The sequence below is a fragment of the Anopheles ziemanni genome, chromosome 3, assembly GCF_943734765.1.
Source record: "Anopheles ziemanni chromosome 3, idAnoZiCoDA_A2_x.2, whole genome shotgun sequence".
Classification (NCBI taxonomy): Eukaryota; Metazoa; Arthropoda; class Insecta; order Diptera; family Culicidae; genus Anopheles; species Anopheles ziemanni.
Genome location: NC_080706.1, coordinates 14,393,458 through 14,412,248, shown reverse-complemented (window position 1 = coordinate 14,412,248; position 18,791 = coordinate 14,393,458). Strand labels below are relative to the sequence as shown.

At 42.6% G+C, this 18,791-nt stretch overlaps 3 protein-coding genes across 4 annotated transcripts; 1 reads left to right on the top strand and 2 right to left on the bottom strand.

Moving 5' to 3' along the window:
• Positions 1–77: 77 nt before the first annotated feature.
• Positions 78–16,189, bottom strand: LOC131287332 (polyubiquitin-C-like). Of its 2 annotated transcripts, XM_058316373.1 has the most exons (3): positions 15,950–16,189; positions 5,160–8,118; positions 78–103 (listed from the first exon to the last, which is right to left on the bottom strand). In XM_058316373.1, exons 1-3 carry the CDS (start codon positions 16,187–16,189, stop codon positions 78–80), a joined length of 3,225 nt encoding a protein of 1,074 aa, XP_058172356.1. The 2 variants fall into 2 exon arrangements, with proteins under 2 accessions (XP_058172356.1, XP_058172355.1); XM_058316372.1 differs by lacking the exons at positions 78–103; positions 15,950–16,189 and having other exon boundaries at positions 5,155–5,241; positions 5,341–8,125.
• LOC131287334 (programmed cell death protein 2-like) lies at positions 1,367–3,601 on the bottom strand. The gene is made up of 3 exons (XM_058316375.1): positions 3,411–3,601; positions 2,510–3,329; positions 1,367–2,450 (listed from the first exon to the last, which is right to left on the bottom strand). Exons 1-3 carry the CDS (start codon positions 3,516–3,518, stop codon positions 2,020–2,022), a joined length of 1,359 nt encoding a protein of 452 aa, XP_058172358.1. The 5' UTR covers positions 3,519–3,601; the 3' UTR covers positions 1,367–2,019.
• A 1,277-nt stretch (positions 16,190–17,466) lies between the features above and the next one.
• LOC131287335 (polyubiquitin-B-like) lies at positions 17,467–18,396 on the top strand. Its single transcript, XM_058316376.1, has one exon. The coding sequence runs from the start codon at positions 17,476–17,478 to the stop codon at positions 18,394–18,396; it is 921 nt and encodes a 306-aa protein (XP_058172359.1). The 5' UTR covers positions 17,467–17,475.
• The last annotated feature ends 395 nt before the right edge of the window (positions 18,397–18,791 follow it).

The window sequence follows — 18,791 nt, the reverse complement described above, 5'->3', positions numbered from 1 at the left end:
TTAGTGGGACAGTGTTAATATGACTTACATTTTTCCGGCCGTAAGAACCAGATCCTTGACGCTCATCTCGGAAAGCTTCAGCTTTTCGATTTCCGTTTTCGCGGTCTGCTTCGCTTTACCAACGGCGCAACCAAAGTACCCCTGCAATCAACGATTTATTAAAATCAAAGCCACTTATGATGATGCACACAACACTTACGCAAGACACTCCGGAAGGATCGATCATGTACATCTCTGGACCCTTCTCTTCCGACCAAGAGGCAAGGATCACGCTCACACCAAACGGACGAACCGCACTGTACAGTGTGTACGCGTGGAAATAGCTGGACAAGCGATCATTCAACTGCTTCAACGGAATGGGACGATTGTTCTGCTGCCGATAACTGGCGGCTTCTTGCCGGGCAATGTCCACAACTGCTCTACCATCGGTGATCATTCCGCTTATAGCCTGTGGCGAATAATTAAAGACACCCCATGTTATTGGCATGATTCTTATGCACGGAGATGATTCGATCCAAAACTCACCATTCCGATGGAAGTGTCGATGGTGAATATGCGTGTACCGCAATCGGGCTCGTACAGTTTGCTGGTAATGAGCTTTTCCACGGCCAAAACAATACCATCCTTACCGCGCAGTCCGATAACGGTGCCACTGTTTTCGACGGCCTTACCGGCGTACTCGATTTGGAATACGCGACCATCTGGGGAAAACTGTGATGCGGACAGATCGTACTGGAAAAGCGCGACGGAAAGAAAGGAATCAAAAGTTAGTAGCACTTGCAAAACCCAAACAGAACCATCGCCCACCATAACCTCAACGAGTTTATTCAGTTTTCAATACAGCCGCAAGCGTTGTTTTAGGTGAATATTACTTACACCGGTTCCGATCGAACTCATTTTTGAAGAATGCAATAAGCTTGATTCGGAGCACTACTAGAAACGGGAAACCACGATCACTTGCCGGATGAAACAGCAGAAATTACTACACCGAAGCGATGAGAAACACAAAAATGCAATGTATGACAGCTACGATTGACAACAAAATAGACGTCCATTGACATCAAGATGCCTACAACACAGATGTTGAACTAATGTCATATAGAAACCTTGGGTAAATTTAAATTTGTGAGATCAGACGGGTTTAGATAAAAAAAAACTAAATTGAATGTGTTAAAAATTCAGGTACGGTTATGAGTTACTGAAATTGAATATTGGAATAAGAGAAAATAAAGAACATTAGCTCATAAGTCTCGTTTGTTTATTTAGAATTGGAAGTAAACACGTAAAATGCTAATAAATTCATAATGATTCTTCAAAATGTAGGATTAAAATAGTTAACACTGTTAAACTACCACCACACGTTCTTCGCTACTACTATCGGTATGCTTGATTTTAAAACATATTTGAACAGTTAGCTAGTGCTGTTTTTCCGGTTTGCAGCACGAGAATGGCGCATAGCAGTACAGAAGTCGCTGGTTTCTAATATCGTTTGGCGTTTAGCGAACATATCCGACTAGCGCATGTGTTGTGTTATTTAAATTAATTTTCGCCAAGGAGTACGGACGGCACAGCGGCACCGAAGGTAGCAAATCTTTCGCTTCGCTTTACACGTCAGCACGTGGTTGTGTTTGTTTGTTCTATCACATTAAATCTACTGCGTTTAGAATAGGAGTTATTATTATTTAACTGACTTTGCGATATAGACGCTCACTGGAGACATTGGATGTTTCATATAAAATGCGTTAAAACTGTCTTGGGTCAGGAATCACCGATCGTTCCCAACACACCGTGTGACATAAAAAGCTGATACGCTTCCGTTATCGCTGCTTTCTTGTTGGGAAAGATGGTTTCAGCAATTGACGATATTTTCAGTACTAATGATACGCTTTTGAAACGCCTCATCTTGTGCTTTGCCTCAAGGAAACGATGGTTATATCATACGTTAAAACGAATGCACGTAACATTGCATTATTCGAAAGGCAAACGTTCATTTGTATCAGAACTGTCGCGTTGTATTATTTAAGACTCCGTTTGCACTAGTACAAGCTCCTGGCGCATTTTATCCGGAGTGTCCCAGCAGCTTTTCATACAGGTCCAAACCAGAACATTGCCAAAATCGATCGGTGCCCTTTCATCGTTCACCTCGAATCGCAGTTTGTCGATCAACGTTGGCAGCAGTTGAACTTCACAGATCATCTCGCTCTTGCAATACTGACATTGTGGCGGAATTGTTACATCCTTGATTGGAGATATCAGCAATGGCACAGCGTTGCGCGAGTAACGCAAGATTTGACCTGGATTTTCCTGCAACTTGCACATGAACGAGTGAAACATCAGATCACCATGCATCGGAATGCCTTTCTCATATAGCTCTAGATCGTGGTTGGTTTTGGTTGGTCCTTTACCTCCTGATGCCACGTTTTCAGAGGGACTATCTGGGCTCGTTTTGACTAAAAACAGGAAAAAAAGCGTTTAATAAATTATCTACTCGTATATGGAAATCACGTACCTTCATCATTACGCCGATATTCTTCGAGAAGTTCCCGTACATGCTCGGACATTACCGGTACGCTCGTACGCTCTTCATCCACACTGATGTACAATCCTCGCAGCGTTAAGTCTTCGATATTTCGTGGCACAAGTTGTGGCTGCTTGAGCAGCGCTATCAAATCACGTTTCGGTGAGTTGGGCTCGTCAACAATCACTACTTCCGCCTCCGGACCTTCAATCTCTGCAGTTGCTTTGGGTGTGTACAAATTATCGATAAGCTCTCCACCCATCGCTCCCGACGATCGTCCATCGCCTCCTGCATTGGCGTTTGTCTCGTCAACACGCAAGTGTTCAAACCCCGGAATCGGTTCCACCTCCATAGAATTACTCTCGTCGTCTTCATCGGACACCTTCTCGTACTGGATCACATTGCCGTTCTCTTCGTTCAGTTGTTGCTCGGAATCGCCAACATTGCTCGTATCGACCCGCATAAAAGTGCCCGTGCTGTACTCATCTCCCTTGCCCGTGGGTGCACTCTCCTCTTCGTCTCCCCAGTCATCTGCACCACTGCACCAGGATATCGTGGCATCCTTCGCCGGTAGCTTTACGGATCGCGTCTCACAACCATCACCTCCAGGAGAGCTCTTTTCGAGGGATTGTATTCGTATACAAGTCCACGATTGTGATTGCGTCGAACACGGGGCGTTTAAGCAAGCGAAAAGATAAAGCGTGCGGTGGAACTGAGAATCCTCCAGTGGAGCGTAAATCTGCAGAATAAGGGGCCTTTGCAGACCACAGAATAGGCACGGCTGTATTTCCACAGCACCAGCAGGCCAATCCTATCCCAGGTGGTTACGAACAAAGAAGTACAAAAATTATCGATCGTTTTCATAGTATAAAAGAAATCACACCGAACTTACCGCGTGGCCACCGATTTTGTTCGTCGTGTGCGAAAGGTACAGTCTATCCTTCACCGCAATCGGTTCATCATCGTAACCTAGTAGAATAAGGGATTTTTGCTTTGCCATCCCAGCACTTGTAAATTGCAACGCTCGAATACAAATGAGTAAAATCAGCTGGGACGATTGATTTTTCAGATCCTTTTCCAAAGTCTGTTGTTTTCTGACAAATTGTATCTATCACGCAGGCGTATAACAATCTGTCAATTTGTGCAAACTGTCAATGGAATCCTCACAACATTTCAAACGATGATATAGGGGTGGATGGGGTAATACGCACCCCTTAAGGAAAACTAGAAAATTTTCTAACAACTTGGCTCTTGATTGTTGATTTTGTCACTGAATAGGATTCATAAAGGATCAAACTAGTTACCAGTTCAGGAATGTTTGCTTTTTTTGCTACGAAAAACGTAATTTTTTCAGTTTTGAAAAAGTTCAATTTTTGATCGATCTGTATCTGGTTGAGGCAAAACGCACCTTTGCTAGGGGTAATACGCACGCCAACAAAGGGGCAATACGAACCACAACAAAGAGGCAATACGCACCACAACAAAGAGGCAGCATAGACTGTCAAATAAAGATACAGTTGGTCCCCGCAGTACGCGATACTCGATATACGCGAATTCGCAATACGCGATTTTTTACAACTGACAGCTCATAGCGTTGCTTGAGTTCTGACAAGTCAATTTTACTTTGTTTTGGTAGAATTAAGTTTTTAATATGCACTTTTTAACAAAGACATAATTATGCAATGTAAGAAATGGAACACTTTTTAGTGATTTCGATAAAAGATATGTTAAATAAGCGGTTCCCTCTCAGTGTCAACTCTTCAATATGAGGTATAAACGAAAATGCAGTGGAAATCCGCAATACGCGAAAATTCGATATACGCGATTGCGTCCGGTCCCAAACATTCGCGTACTGCGGGGACCAACTGTAGTTTGTTTACAAACTGGTGCATTATACCCCGACATAGTGGGTGCATATTGCCTGTTGAACACATTTTCAACTAAAATATGAGTAAATCTGCATACTTTCCGAAATTTTCATGAACAGTCTCAAGCACTGATTCTCAATTCACTAAATTTTGTATTCCTCGTGGGTAAATATCGGTTTTTGCACTTAATATTCCTTAGCGGAATGGCACGTCACGTTATAACAAAAACTGTCTGAGCTGAGAATGATTTTGTTTTGCGTTTATTTCGCGTTTCTGTTGATGTAGAGCTATCAAACTCACAGAGTGACCACATTTTAGTTTGATCTTACAGGGTGACTACTTTTTACGCGTCCAAAACTCGTTTTTCAAGGGAAATGGGAAAGGGTGCGTATTGCTTCAGGGGTGTGTATTACCCCAGCCACCCCTACATCATTTTCATCGGGCGTCTGTTTAAAACAATTTTCTAAATAAATTTTCGTTCTTCATAAAACCTACGAACGGTTTGTTATAATGCAAGAGTTAAAATTTAAACTAACAGAAAAGAAATGTAAACCAAAATATCATACAACAGTCATTCATCAAGACCTTCTTTTCATTAACACACGTATTTATTGGACAACCCTTCGCATTCTTTTTAATAATTCCACCATTCTGAAAGGCTATTGACGAACACCAAATATAATCCATTTCTCAATATAATAATTTGAAAAGAATTAAAAAGCAGTAAGTAGCGTGAGATTTCAACGTGCTGATGATTTATTTTCAATTTTAAAAACCACCACGCAGACGAAGGACCAGATGGAGAGTAGACTCCTTCTGGATGTTGTAATCCGAAAGAGTACGGCCATCTTCCAGCTGCTTACCGGCGAAGATGAGACGCTGCTGATCTGGAGGGATTCCCTCCTTGTCCTGAATCTTGGCCTTCACATTCTCAATAGTATCGGAAGGCTCAACCTCCAAGGTGATGGTCTTTCCCGTAAGAGTCTTGACGAAAATCTGCATTCCACCGCGCAGACGAAGGACCAGATGGAGAGTAGACTCCTTCTGGATGTTGTAATCCGAAAGAGTACGGCCATCTTCCAGCTGCTTACCGGCGAAGATGAGACGCTGCTGATCTGGAGGGATTCCCTCCTTGTCCTGAATCTTGGCCTTTACATTCTCAATAGTATCGGAAGGCTCAACCTCCAAGGTGATGGTTTTTCCCGTAAGAGTCTTGACGAAAATCTGCATTCCACCGCGCAGACGAAGGACCAGATGGAGAGTAGACTCCTTCTGGATGTTGTAATCCGAAAGAGTACGGCCATCTTCCAGCTGCTTACCGGCGAAGATGAGACGCTGCTGATCTGGAGGGATTCCCTCCTTGTCCTGAATCTTGGCCTTCACATTTTCAATCGTGTCAGATGGCTCAACTTCCAAGGTGATGGTCTTTCCCGTAAGAGTCTTGACGAAAATCTGCATTCCACCGCGCAGACGAAGGACCAGATGGAGAGTAGACTCCTTCTGGATGTTGTAATCCGAAAGAGTACGGCCATCTTCCAGCTGCTTGCCGGCGAAGATGAGACGCTGCTGATCTGGAGGGATTCCCTCCTTGTCCTGAATCTTGGCCTTCACATTCTCAATAGTATCGGAAGGCTCAACCTCCAAGGTGATGGTCTTTCCCGTAAGAGTCTTGACGAAAATCTGCATTCCACCGCGCAGACGAAGGACCAGATGGAGAGTAGATTCCTTCTGGATGTTGTAATCCGAAAGAGTACGACCATCTTCCAGCTGCTTGCCGGCGAAGATGAGACGCTGCTGATCTGGAGGGATTCCCTCCTTGTCCTGAATCTTGGCCTTCACATTCTCAATAGTATCGGAAGGCTCAACCTCCAAGGTGATGGTCTTTCCCGTAAGAGTCTTGACGAAAATCTGCATTCCACCGCGCAGACGAAGGACCAGATGGAGAGTAGACTCCTTCTGGATGTTGTAATCCGAAAGAGTACGGCCATCTTCCAGCTGCTTGCCGGCGAAGATGAGACGCTGCTGATCTGGAGGGATTCCCTCCTTGTCCTGAATCTTGGCCTTCACATTTTCAATCGTGTCAGATGGCTCAACTTCCAAGGTGATGGTCTTTCCCGTAAGAGTCTTGACGAAAATCTGCATTCCACCGCGCAGACGAAGGACCAGATGGAGAGTAGACTCCTTCTGGATGTTGTAATCCGAAAGAGTACGGCCATCTTCCAGCTGCTTGCCGGCGAAGATGAGACGCTGCTGATCTGGAGGGATTCCCTCCTTGTCCTGAATCTTGGCCTTCACATTCTCAATAGTATCGGAAGGCTCAACCTCCAAGGTGATGGTCTTTCCCGTAAGAGTCTTGACGAAAATCTGCATTCCACCGCGCAGACGAAGGACCAGATGGAGAGTAGACTCCTTCTGGATGTTGTAATCCGAAAGAGTACGGCCATCTTCCAGCTGCTTGCCGGCGAAGATGAGACGCTGCTGATCTGGAGGGATTCCCTCCTTGTCCTGAATCTTGGCCTTCACATTCTCAATCGTATCGGAAGGCTCAACCTCCAAGGTGATGGTCTTTCCCGTAAGAGTCTTGACGAAAATCTGCATTCCACCGCGCAGACGAAGGACCAGATGGAGAGTAGACTCCTTCTGGATGTTGTAATCCGAAAGAGTACGGCCATCTTCCAGCTGCTTGCCGGCGAAGATGAGACGCTGCTGATCTGGAGGGATTCCCTCCTTGTCCTGAATCTTGGCCTTCACATTTTCAATCGTGTCAGATGGCTCAACTTCCAAGGTGATGGTTTTTCCCGTAAGAGTCTTGACGAAAATCTGCATTCCACCGCGCAGACGAAGGACCAGATGGAGAGTAGACTCCTTCTGGATGTTGTAATCCGAAAGAGTACGGCCATCTTCCAGCTGCTTACCGGCGAAGATGAGACGCTGCTGATCTGGAGGGATTCCCTCCTTGTCCTGAATCTTGGCCTTCACATTCTCAATAGTATCGGAAGGCTCAACCTCCAAGGTGATGGTCTTTCCCGTAAGAGTCTTGACGAAAATCTGCATTCCACCGCGCAGACGAAGGACCAGATGGAGAGTAGACTCCTTCTGGATGTTGTAATCCGAAAGAGTACGGCCATCTTCCAGCTGCTTACCGGCGAAGATGAGACGCTGCTGATCTGGAGGGATTCCCTCCTTGTCCTGAATCTTGGCCTTCACATTCTCAATCGTATCGGAAGGCTCAACCTCCAAGGTGATGGTTTTTCCCGTAAGAGTCTTGACGAAAATCTGCATTCCACCGCGCAGACGAAGGACCAGATGGAGAGTAGACTCCTTCTGGATGTTGTAATCCGAAAGAGTACGGCCATCTTCCAGCTGCTTACCGGCAAAGATGAGACGCTGCTGATCTGGAGGGATTCCCTCCTTGTCCTGAATCTTGGCCTTCACATTCTCAATCGTATCGGAAGGCTCAACCTCCAAGGTGATGGTCTTTCCCGTAAGAGTCTTGACGAAAATCTGCATTCCACCGCGCAGACGAAGGACCAGATGGAGAGTAGACTCCTTCTGGATGTTGTAATCCGAAAGAGTACGACCATCTTCCAGCTGCTTGCCGGCGAAGATGAGACGCTGCTGATCTGGAGGGATTCCCTCCTTGTCCTGAATCTTGGCCTTCACATTCTCAATCGTATCGGAAGGCTCAACCTCCAAGGTGATGGTCTTTCCCGTGAGGGTCTTGACGAAAATCTGCATCTTGATTGCTGTTAATCAAAGGGAAAAGAAAAAGTATTATGTGAATATCAGGAATACATACACTATGCAAATCGGTAAGTGGGACACTTGGAGAAAGAACATTTGTCTGACTTCGCGTTCATTTTTAGAGTAGTCACTATTGATAACAATGGTTTTTTTTTGTCAATTTATCTTCACACACCTTCTGGCGAAGCATGTACAAAAGAAACGGTCCAAAAATCCTTCAACGAACGGCGTAATGACCGAAATAGCGAAAAAAGTCATTATTTTGCAAGTCAATCGTTAAGTTGGACAGTTGGGTTCTGGTAGAATTCATTGTTTATTTCATTATTATTGTTGGTTATTAATACTTTGTACTGTTCCCACTAGCGTCTATCACTGCCTTCGAACGTCTAGGCATACTGTCCACTAACTTTTTACAAACTTCAGGCCCAATTTCATTCCACTCTTTAAGAATTGCCGGTTCTAGTTGGGTTTTATTGGTTGTTCTGTGGTGGTGCTAGTTTTTTTTTCAAGTGTCCCATAAATGTCCAATAACATTTAGATCAGGAGATTGAGGAGGGGTCTCCAGAACTTTTGGGCAGTTATAAAGAAGCCACATTCGTGTTACCCAAGGCTTATGCTTGGGATCATTGTCATGATAAAATGCATAGTCTTGTGCGATTCCCATTTTATCGACACTTTCCTTCACATTTTGTTTGAGCATGTCAATGTAGTAAAATCTGTCCATAGTGCCACGAATAAAATGAAGTTATCAATAGTAGCCATAACAATGGTAACTACTCTAAAAGTCAGACAATTGTTCTTTTTCTATGCGTCTCACTGTAAATAAATTTGTTGCGTTTATTCACACAGCAACTTGTTTCCAAGTGCGTCATTCGACTATATCACGGAAGTGTACACAAGTCAACATCTATAAACACAATTGCGGGAACCTTCTAGAAGGCTCTGTGACGCAGCGACCTAGATCTACTTATCGCGAACAAAGAAATACAAATTGATGCGAAGAAATTTGCTTTAAAGTGTTTTAAACGCCCTATTTCGATGACTCATGTTATTTTCCCAAATTGATTTCATCATTCTCTAAGGATCATAGCTATGACGTGTCGATTTTGTTATGCACAGCCTTTTCGCATTGTATAGCAAATATAGTGATTACGATTTTAGTTTCGTAATTTATATAACTCAATTATGATTTAGCCCGCTTTGGTTCAGTCTTGGCTTCAAAAATTAGGTCAACTCGTTAAATCTAATTTGATTTGCTGCACTGCACAGGATGATGCAATCGTATAAAGTGCACAAAAGGAAGCGATTACGAATGATTTGGCATAGCTCCTTGTGGCACCATTATTTAGCAAATGTGAATATTGTAGCAACACAGGTAAATCACTACACTAGGTACACTGATCTAACCTTTTTCAGAAACACAGTACAATTAAAACTTCTTTCACACAATAGGGTTCAGATAATATTCAACACTGCAAATTCACACTATCGCTTTTTCACGTAGATTTCTCAGATGTGATCCGTTTAACAGCTAACAGCAAACTGCGCTCTGTAGGATTTTCGCCTGTTATTTATAGTATCGCCAAATCGATTCATTTTCTCCGAAATGAATTCAGCAGCGCGTTCATTTTGAATGAATCAGAATTTGACGTATTTGTGTTGTATTCAGCGTAATTTTATCCCGTGTTTTATTTTACTTTTTTTGTTTATTATTTAAAAAATAGATATTTACGTACATTTAAACCTGCCTTCCTTAGGTATAAAGGGGATAATGGAGTCCTTGAAAATGCTGTTCTCCTGCAACAGACGACTGTCTTTCTTCTTCTTCTTCTTCTTCTTCTTCAGCGAGGATTTACTCCAGTACGGCTTTTGAATCCAGCTTCCTGGGCCTTCGCAAGCTAACCTGGAGACATAGACCTCTGATCCCAAATTAGGACTAGCTACTACGGCTATACGTCCGTTTTTCTGTAAGAATAATACTTTCTGTGTTTAGACCTCAGCCTGTCTAGCTATCTGTTGGAACTGAAAGCCCTACTTCATATACCTGTTGTCTGTTTGCTACTTTACAACTGACGTTTGTCCTGATACCAGACGCTGTGTGTCTTCCGTTTATACTGGTTAACTGTAGACTCCTAACCTTTCCAGGATGGTCGGTGGGCTAACCAGCATTTTCTTTCTGGTAGCGGAGAATTAACCCAAGCCATATACCGGGCCTTCTCGGTGGTTGATTGTGTAGCATGGAAAGGTAAGGATAATCCTTGGTTAACTTACACTGTGTTTCTCTGTTTTTCTTTGATTATTTTTTTTTTTTTTTTTAAAACCTTATTTTGTTCGATAATATAAAGTTGCATATGGTCTTCATGTAATGACTTTCCTTGTTTTTGAAGCTCTCTACGAATTTTTGCATGGTTATTCCGTTCTTTTTTCTATCTATCCTGTACTTCTCGCAGTCAAACACCATATGCCTTGCAGTGCAAGGCATGTCGCAGCTGCTGCAGTTTCCGTCCTCCACGATTCCCATTTTATTCAGCCAGTACCTGCTACACTCGTGTCCCGCTGCTAATCTGTTAACCATTCTTATTTCTTTGGTCGTTAGGTTGAGACCATGGTGCCACATTCTTTTTTCCATTTTGTTTTGAAAGTCGTAGAATTTTTTTCCTTTCGTCTGGCTTATTTGCGTGTACCATAAATTAGTCTCGTCCCACATTTTCTTATGTAATATCCCAATAACATCCTGCAGTCTAAGCTTATTATGTATCATATTATTCGCGGACGTCCCTTCTTTGGCGAGTACGTCCGCCTTCTCATTTCCCGGAATCCCCACATGACTAGGGATCCATTGCAAGGACGCTTCCAGGTATAAGATATTGTCGATTATACTACTGACTATTTCATCTGTATAGTCTTCTTGACTAGTATTTTCTATAATCTCGCAGGCTACCATACTGTCTGTAAATATCACAGGATTTTTCAGTCTTTTTTGAGCAGCTATTTCTAGCGCCTTATTGATCGCGGTAAGCTCTACTGAACTTATGTTAGTATCGTTACTTAATCTGAATGCGTATTCCTGTGCCTCTTTGTTTGTAGGATCAGTTATGTATATCCCTACCCCACAGCCAGCTGTCGTCACACTTCCATCCGTGTAAATGGCGGGTTTGTTCTTGTTGTTCTCCACTAGGACCAAACAAGGCTGTAGAGTCACTTGCTTATCTACATCTTGTTTTTTATTATCTACCCCTGGCACTTTCTTATTAATTTTTATATCACAGTTTGCGTTATCATTTATGCTTATTCTAGCTACGTTATCCATAATTGATTTAAACTCCCAGTATGCTTTTTCGTGGGCCGTCATTCTTTTTTTCCTGCCTCTACTATCCGTGCTGACCAAGTAGCGCGCATTCGGGGGTGAGTAGGCTAACATTTTTGCCGTTTCCTTGGCTACTAGAAACTTGCTCCTTATGTGGAACGGGACTTCACCTGCTAAAGCCATTAGGGTGTTGATCGGGGTAGTTTTTGAGCACCCTGTTGCCCTTCTCAGCGATTGATGCAGTACAGTATTTATGGAACTATGGACAGATTTTTGAGCATTTAGGCTTAGGCCAATTCCATATTCAACACTGCTCCTCACAATTGCCCTATGGAGTTGCATTCCTTTTTTGGGGTTAATGTTATGCCTGATATTACATAAAGCCTTCATCACATTTAGTCTGCCAGCTGCTTTATCGCGTTGTCCTTTCAAGTGCTTGTTAAATTTCAGCTTATTGTCTATTTCCACCCCCAGGAATCGGTGCTCTTTGGTATGTTCGATAGTCTCTTGTCCTATATCTAATCTTACTTTAATATCACAGCTAGGGAAGGTCATTACCTTTGTTTTGTTTGTGTTAACGGTAAAATTTAAAGAGTTGAGTGACCCGATCAGCCAGTCAAGAGAGTGTTGTAATTTGGTTGCCATAGCTTGGAACGTCTTTGCTGATTCAATCAGGGCAAAATCATCCGCATACTGAATCAGTCTAATTTTTTCATTGTTTATACTATGGCATTTGGCTGTGTAGATGTTAAAGAGGATGGGGGATAGTACATCCCCTTGTGGCAGTCCATTTGATACTTTTCTAACTATGATCGCCTGGTCCGTTTTTAGTTCTAGCCTACGATTAGATAGAAAGTCGCCTATCCATCTTATATCCTCTTGAGATATTAGATAGGATTCTAGAGAGCTTATTAACTTATTCGTTATCACACAATTGTACGCGTTTTTTATGTCTATAAAAATTACGCCAGTATGATTGTTACTTCTCCCATTTTTCGTAATTATACTCACAAGGAGGTTTAAGGCCGTTGTGGTGGCCCTGTTTTTCCGGAAGCCAAAGCTGGTTTCTGGGAGAGAGTGGTACCTCTCTAGCTGCATCCTTACTCTATCTAATACTGCTGTGTTAGTTATTTTGGTGAAAGTTGGGAGCAAGGATATCGGTCTGTATGCCTCTACTAACTCCGAATCTTTCCCTGGTTTCTTTAAGGCTACTACTTTGATAGTCTTCATTTTTTGCTCTACTTTCCCTCTTTGGTACATTTTGTTAATATCCTTAATTATGGCCTCTACCGTTTCGGTATTGAAATGTCTAATGATTTCATATGAAACCCCATCTTTCCCAGGTGCCGTGTTCTTTTTTTTTTTTAGAATGGCGTTCCATTTCTCTACATCTAGTATCACATTTTCTGATATTAATCCGTTGGGAATGACTATCTTCTTAGGACCGGCGGTATTGAAATTCTTTTTCAAGAATTCCTTTGCTGCCCGATTGTCACTTACTATCACGTTAGGTTCTTGCTCGCGTTGCTTTGCTCCTTTTAGTCTTCTGACCAGTCTCCATAATTCAGACGTGGACGTGTTAGCATCTATCTTATCTATCGTCCTTTCCCATTGTTTATTTTTCTCTTGTTTAATGAGGAACCTTAGCTTTGCCGCATCCTTCTTTGCTATGATCTGGTTCTCAATTGACTTCTCACAGTTATATCTCCTTCTCGAGTCATCCCTTCTCTCTAGTGCTGCCTCTATATCCTTAGTCCACCACGATTTAGGGACCATTGTGCTAGTCTTTGTGTTTACTTTTTTAATATTATTTATGTCTTTGGTTATGCTAGCTAAGCTCGTCTCTTGATTTACTTTAAGTTCTTGAATTTGTTTAATTATCTTATTCCTATCGCTTATTCTTATTTTCTTAGTCACACTAGTTTTGTCAGTTATAATGGTAATCATTTTGTGGCTGCTCCCACCAATATGCCTATCCGTGACCGTTCTTTGTACCCTATGTGCCATGTTTATTGGTACTAATGTCAAATCAATAGCAGTGTTTGTTCCGGTGTGACTTACATGGGTGTGTTCCCCATTTTGTAGAATCAACAGATCCCCTATCTCACACTCCTCTAAGAGGATTTTTCCTTTCGCGTCCTCATATGCATTCCCCCAAGCGCCGTGGTGGGCGTTGAAGTCGCCAGCGAGAATTTTTATATGATCTTTGGTTTTCGTCATTATCTTCCTCGTCTTCATAAACCACGACCGGAAGACCTCTTTGGGGGTATTTGGTTTTACATATATTGAAACTATTAGCATTTTCAGCTGCTCTACTTGTCCTGCAACCGCTTGGATATATTCATTGTTCAGATCCTTAATATTAATTTTTTTCACTTTGTAGTGGTCTCTTACTGCCAAAGCACTACCACCGTAACCATCAGATCTATTACCAGTTATCAACTTAAATCCTTTCAGTCTGGCATTTCTATTACTAGCACCTCCCAACCATGTTTCTTGGAGGCAAAGGATGTCCGCTTTTTCCACTATCGACACTCTAAGAATTTCTTCTACATTGTTCTTCAATCCTTGAACATTGGCCTGTATTATCTTAGCCATGATCCTACGATTTTTTTTTTTCCTTTTCTTATTTTATCTTCTTTTTTTTTTTTTTTGTCGAGCGGACTATGCGTCATCTTTTATATCTCCTCATCTATAATGCCCTCCATCGTCGATGTCTCCACCGCTTCTATCAGAAATTCCTCGATGTATACCTTCGCTCCTGCCTTGAAGGCAACTTCTTCATCATTCGTAAGAGTAACATTATCGTATGTTTCTATCACTTGTTCGTTAGTATTCATGTTATCCGTTTTTTTTGTTGTTGTCGTTTCTGTTTTTGTTTCTGTGATTCTCTGTGTACTAATATCATTTGAACTTCTTTCTGTGTTGTTACTGGTGTCTATGTCTAAACTCTTTCTTTCTTGAGATGAACTTTTTATTTCTTTATAGTTTTGTCTGCCTGCTGTTTGTTGGGCGTAGCTTCTACCGTTGTATGTATAGACTCGCGGAATGATCGGACACTCCTCTCGTCTCAATTTTTTTGCTGCCATATATGGTATCTTCTTTTCTGTTCTGATTCTCTGTACCTCACACTCATCCTTGTACACTGGGCATTCCTTGTCCAGCGTGTGGTGCTCCTCACCACAGGATACGCACTTTATTCTTTTGCAGGGCTCCTCATGATCTATTTCCGAACACTTGGCACATGTTTTTTCCCCCCTACACCATTTTTTAGTATGTCCTAGCTTCATACAATTTAAGCAGCGCATCGGCCTTGGGACATATAATTCTACTTTTAACGGGTACCAACCAAAGTCCACTTTTTTAGGTAGTTTTGCCGATTTGAATGTGAGGATAGCCATGCGGGAGTTCACTAGTTGACCATCCTTATCTTTCCTTTTGATGATTTGAACCTCCGTGACCTTTTGGTCCTTCAGCCCCTCTGCTATTTCCTCTTCTTTGAGATGCGCTATGTCGTACGCCCTGATCACTCCTTTTACTACATTCAAAGTAGGGTGATCCACCACTTTTACTTGTATACGTCCGTTACCATACTGCACACTAGTAACTTTTTTCAATTTTTGTGCCTGTTTTTGCGACTTCACTTTCACCAGCATTTTGCCGTCTCGTAGGCGTCTTGCTTCTAACGGTTTGTCTCCAATCGCACACTCGAATGTTTTTTGAACTATAAACGGGTTCAGCCTGTCACAACTTTCACCCGGAGTCGTTGCTTCCATTACCAAAAATTGTTCGTCCTCTGTACTCATGACCGAGCTATAGATGTCCACTTGTTGTTTAGTAGTCTTTTTTCTTTTTATCGTTGTCCCCTCGGACAAAATGCTGAAGGGGTTATTGGCTAATAACCCCCCGCCGGGGTCCTGGACCCCCATCTCTTCTGCCTTCCTCTTCTCCTTTCACTTCCTTCTCACACTGATCAAAAAATATGTCCTTCCAACACACTTCTCTACCCTAATTCCTTCCTTCTTTCTCTCTTCCTTTGATGCTTTGTGGATTTTAAACCGTTTCGCTTTGTATAATTATACTCGCTGTTAACTGCCAACTTAAAGACGTGTTCGTCCGTCGGAGGCCAAACGTCGAATGTGACGACTGTCTTTCCAAGAACGAGAAGCTTCTAGTTGTTTACATTCGAAAATAATCATCCTTTGATGCGTGGAATTTTCTTGACGATTGGCGATGTGAATCTATGGAATCCATTGCAATTTTCTAGCCAATAAACATCCTTCCGGAAATATTTATCCCCCCCTTTAGACGAAGGACCAAGTGGATTGTCGAGCCCTTTATAATACTGTATTCCTGCAGCTGCCGACCATCCTCGAGTTGTTTGCCGGCAAAGATCATTCTCTGTTGGTTTGGGGGAATTTCTTCCCGTTCATCAACCTGCTTTTTGACGCTTTCGACCGTCGCTTCCGGTTCCGTGTCGATGGCGATGGTTTTTCCCGTCAGCATTCGCACGAAGATTTGCATGCCTCCTTTCAGACGCAGGACCAGATGCATCGTTGATCCGTGCTGGATATTGTAGTCGGAAATGATCCTCCCATCTTGAAGCTGCTTTCCCGCGAAGATGATACGTTGCTGGTCCGGTGCTATACCTTCTCGCTCTTCAATTTTGCTTTTTATATCCAAGACCGTCTCGGAGGCCACGACATCTAGCGTGATCGTCTTGCCGGTTAGCGTCTTCACGAAAATTTGCATTTTGCAAGCCTGTGAAAAAGGACTCTTAGTTTCATTTATATCGTCACAAAATAATTACATCATCGGACGACTACACAAAACACTGGCAATATAATTTATTGGCACCGGTAGTGATCATGCTTTCACTTCCGCTTGACTAGCTACAGGTCTTTGTTTAATCTTTGTGGGAAACGTCGCGTACGTCATGCGTCGACGAAAGAGATGGTTAAAAATAAAAGTCGGTTGTTGTACGATGAAGGTCATTCTTAGTAGTAGACACATTGCACTTTTCGTCTGCCTGCCAACGGTTGTTTACACGACCATGTGACTGGATCATTTCAGGTATGATGCGATGCGAATAAGTCTAGCAAGATGAGTTTAACAAAATGTGGTAGATTAATCTAGGACATAAAATAAAAACTGAAATAACATTTATTTAAGAATTGTGGCGCACCTGTATCTTCGACCGCTTACTGCCAGCTGATGTCAGGTGAACGATGAAGAAAGGGATTTAAAATAAAACGAAAGGGTTTACGAATCGGACTAAACAAATCACAAGACGATAGAAAGGGCTTTGTTGATTACAATTGACGCTACCTTGAACTGAAGTCAAGGGTGGCAGAGTGAAAGCATTTTATAGTGTAATGGTAGTGTAGTCTGGCAATCCACCGAGATGATTAGGTCATCAACCGAGACGATGAAATTTCGCCAAAGCGTATGCGTACGAGTACAAGGGACGCATGTGACGTAAGGACTTGGCAGAGGGTAGTTTTTACATTATAGCCATATGTAGGCTTCCGCATATCTTTGAGCGAGCAACGAATCTTTTCAGGGATAAGTATTGCGATATGTTTGTTAACATAAAGGTTCAAAGAACACTTATTAAGGACTACCTAGGCTTTGATAAATTGACAAATTAACATATTGATAGTTCAATAGGTTCTGGGAAACAAAAGAAGACAAAAAGGACATTCACTTCTTTTTCGATGTGTTTCTCTATCGGGTCATAATGAAGGTCAATGTCTGCGATTGTTGTTTCGATTTTCTGTTGGCAACATACCATCAAAACTACAATTATATCACACTCAACGTTCGATACTATAAAAACCGTTGATCAATCAGAGATCGCATCATACAGGCGGTGCCCTTGGGGAGAGCTAGCGCTACCATTTGAGTTGATTTTTTCTGTGGAGATCTAAAGGTGGGCAAGATTAGTTTTTCGCTGCAAGATGAGTGTTTGGAGGTTGTCGTTTTTATAACATTCTTCTAAATTTTTACTCGGTTACAGCGATCTTATTGTCAGCATCATGCAGATCTTCGTGAAGATGTTAACTGGCAAGACCATTGCCGTGGACACCGAACCGGAAGCAACGGTGGAAAGTGTAAAGAAGCAGATCGATGAGCGTGAGGAAATTCCCCCGAATCAGCAGCGCATGATCTTCGCCGGTAAACAGCTTGAGGACGGCCGTCAGCTTCAGGAATACAGCATCATCAAGGGCTCGACCATTCATCTCGTTCTGCGACTGAAGGGAGGCATGCAGGTTTTCGTAAAGATGTTGACTGGCAAGACCATCGCCATTGACACGGAACCAGAGGCAACGGTCGAAAGTGTTAAGAAGCAGGTTGATGAGCGGGAGGAAATCCCCCCAAACCAACAGAGAATGATTTTTGCCGGCAAACAGCTGGAGGATGGTCGCCAGCTTCAGGAGTACAGTATTATCAAGGGTTCCACTATCCATTTGGTACTGCGTCTCAAGGGTGGCATGCAGGTCTTTGTCAAGATGTTGACTGGCAAAACTATTGCGATTGACACGGAGCCGGAAGCGACGGTCGAAAGTGTAAAAAAACAGGTCGACGAACGCGAAGAAATTCCTCCGAATCAACAGCGCATGATCTTTGCTGGCAAACAGCTAGAAGACGGTCGTCAGCTGCAGGAATACAGTATCATCAAGGGTTCAACGATTCATTTGGTCCTTCGGCTCAAGGGAGGCATGCAGATCTTCGTGAAGATGTTGACAGGAAAAACGATCGCAGTGGACACCGAACCAGAGGCAACGGTCGAAAGTGTGAAGAAACAGATCGATGAGCGTGAGGAAATCCCCCCGAATCAGCAGCGCATGATCTTCGCCGGCAAACAACTAGAAGATGGTCGTGAATTGCAGGAATACAGTATCATTAAAGGATCCACCATACATCTTGTGTTGCGGCTGAAAGGAGGTCAGGAATAGGGTCATATTGTGCAATTATTTCACAAGTGAAGATCGTGCTACACCAAAGATTGTTGACGCCAAAGAGAAATTATTGCTAATTCACAGCTGCCTGGGAATGTTGCTGAAAACATTCTGCAAACGTATGAAATCAAAAACTGCCATTTTCTTGAATTGTTTAACGATTACATAAAAAGAATACTTCGTCTCCAGCTAAAAAAACATACACATTTTGGAGCATTTCATTGAATAAAATTTTTGCTCAAACTGGAATGTAAACAACGGTTTTTTTAAATCGCGACGATGCTGCCAGTTTCTCGTAAAAATTTGTTTACATCGGTGATTCATTTTCAAATGTCACTCAAAGACTCACAGTGCTGTAAGTTTCTAGACAAAACAATAATAAACAACATGTT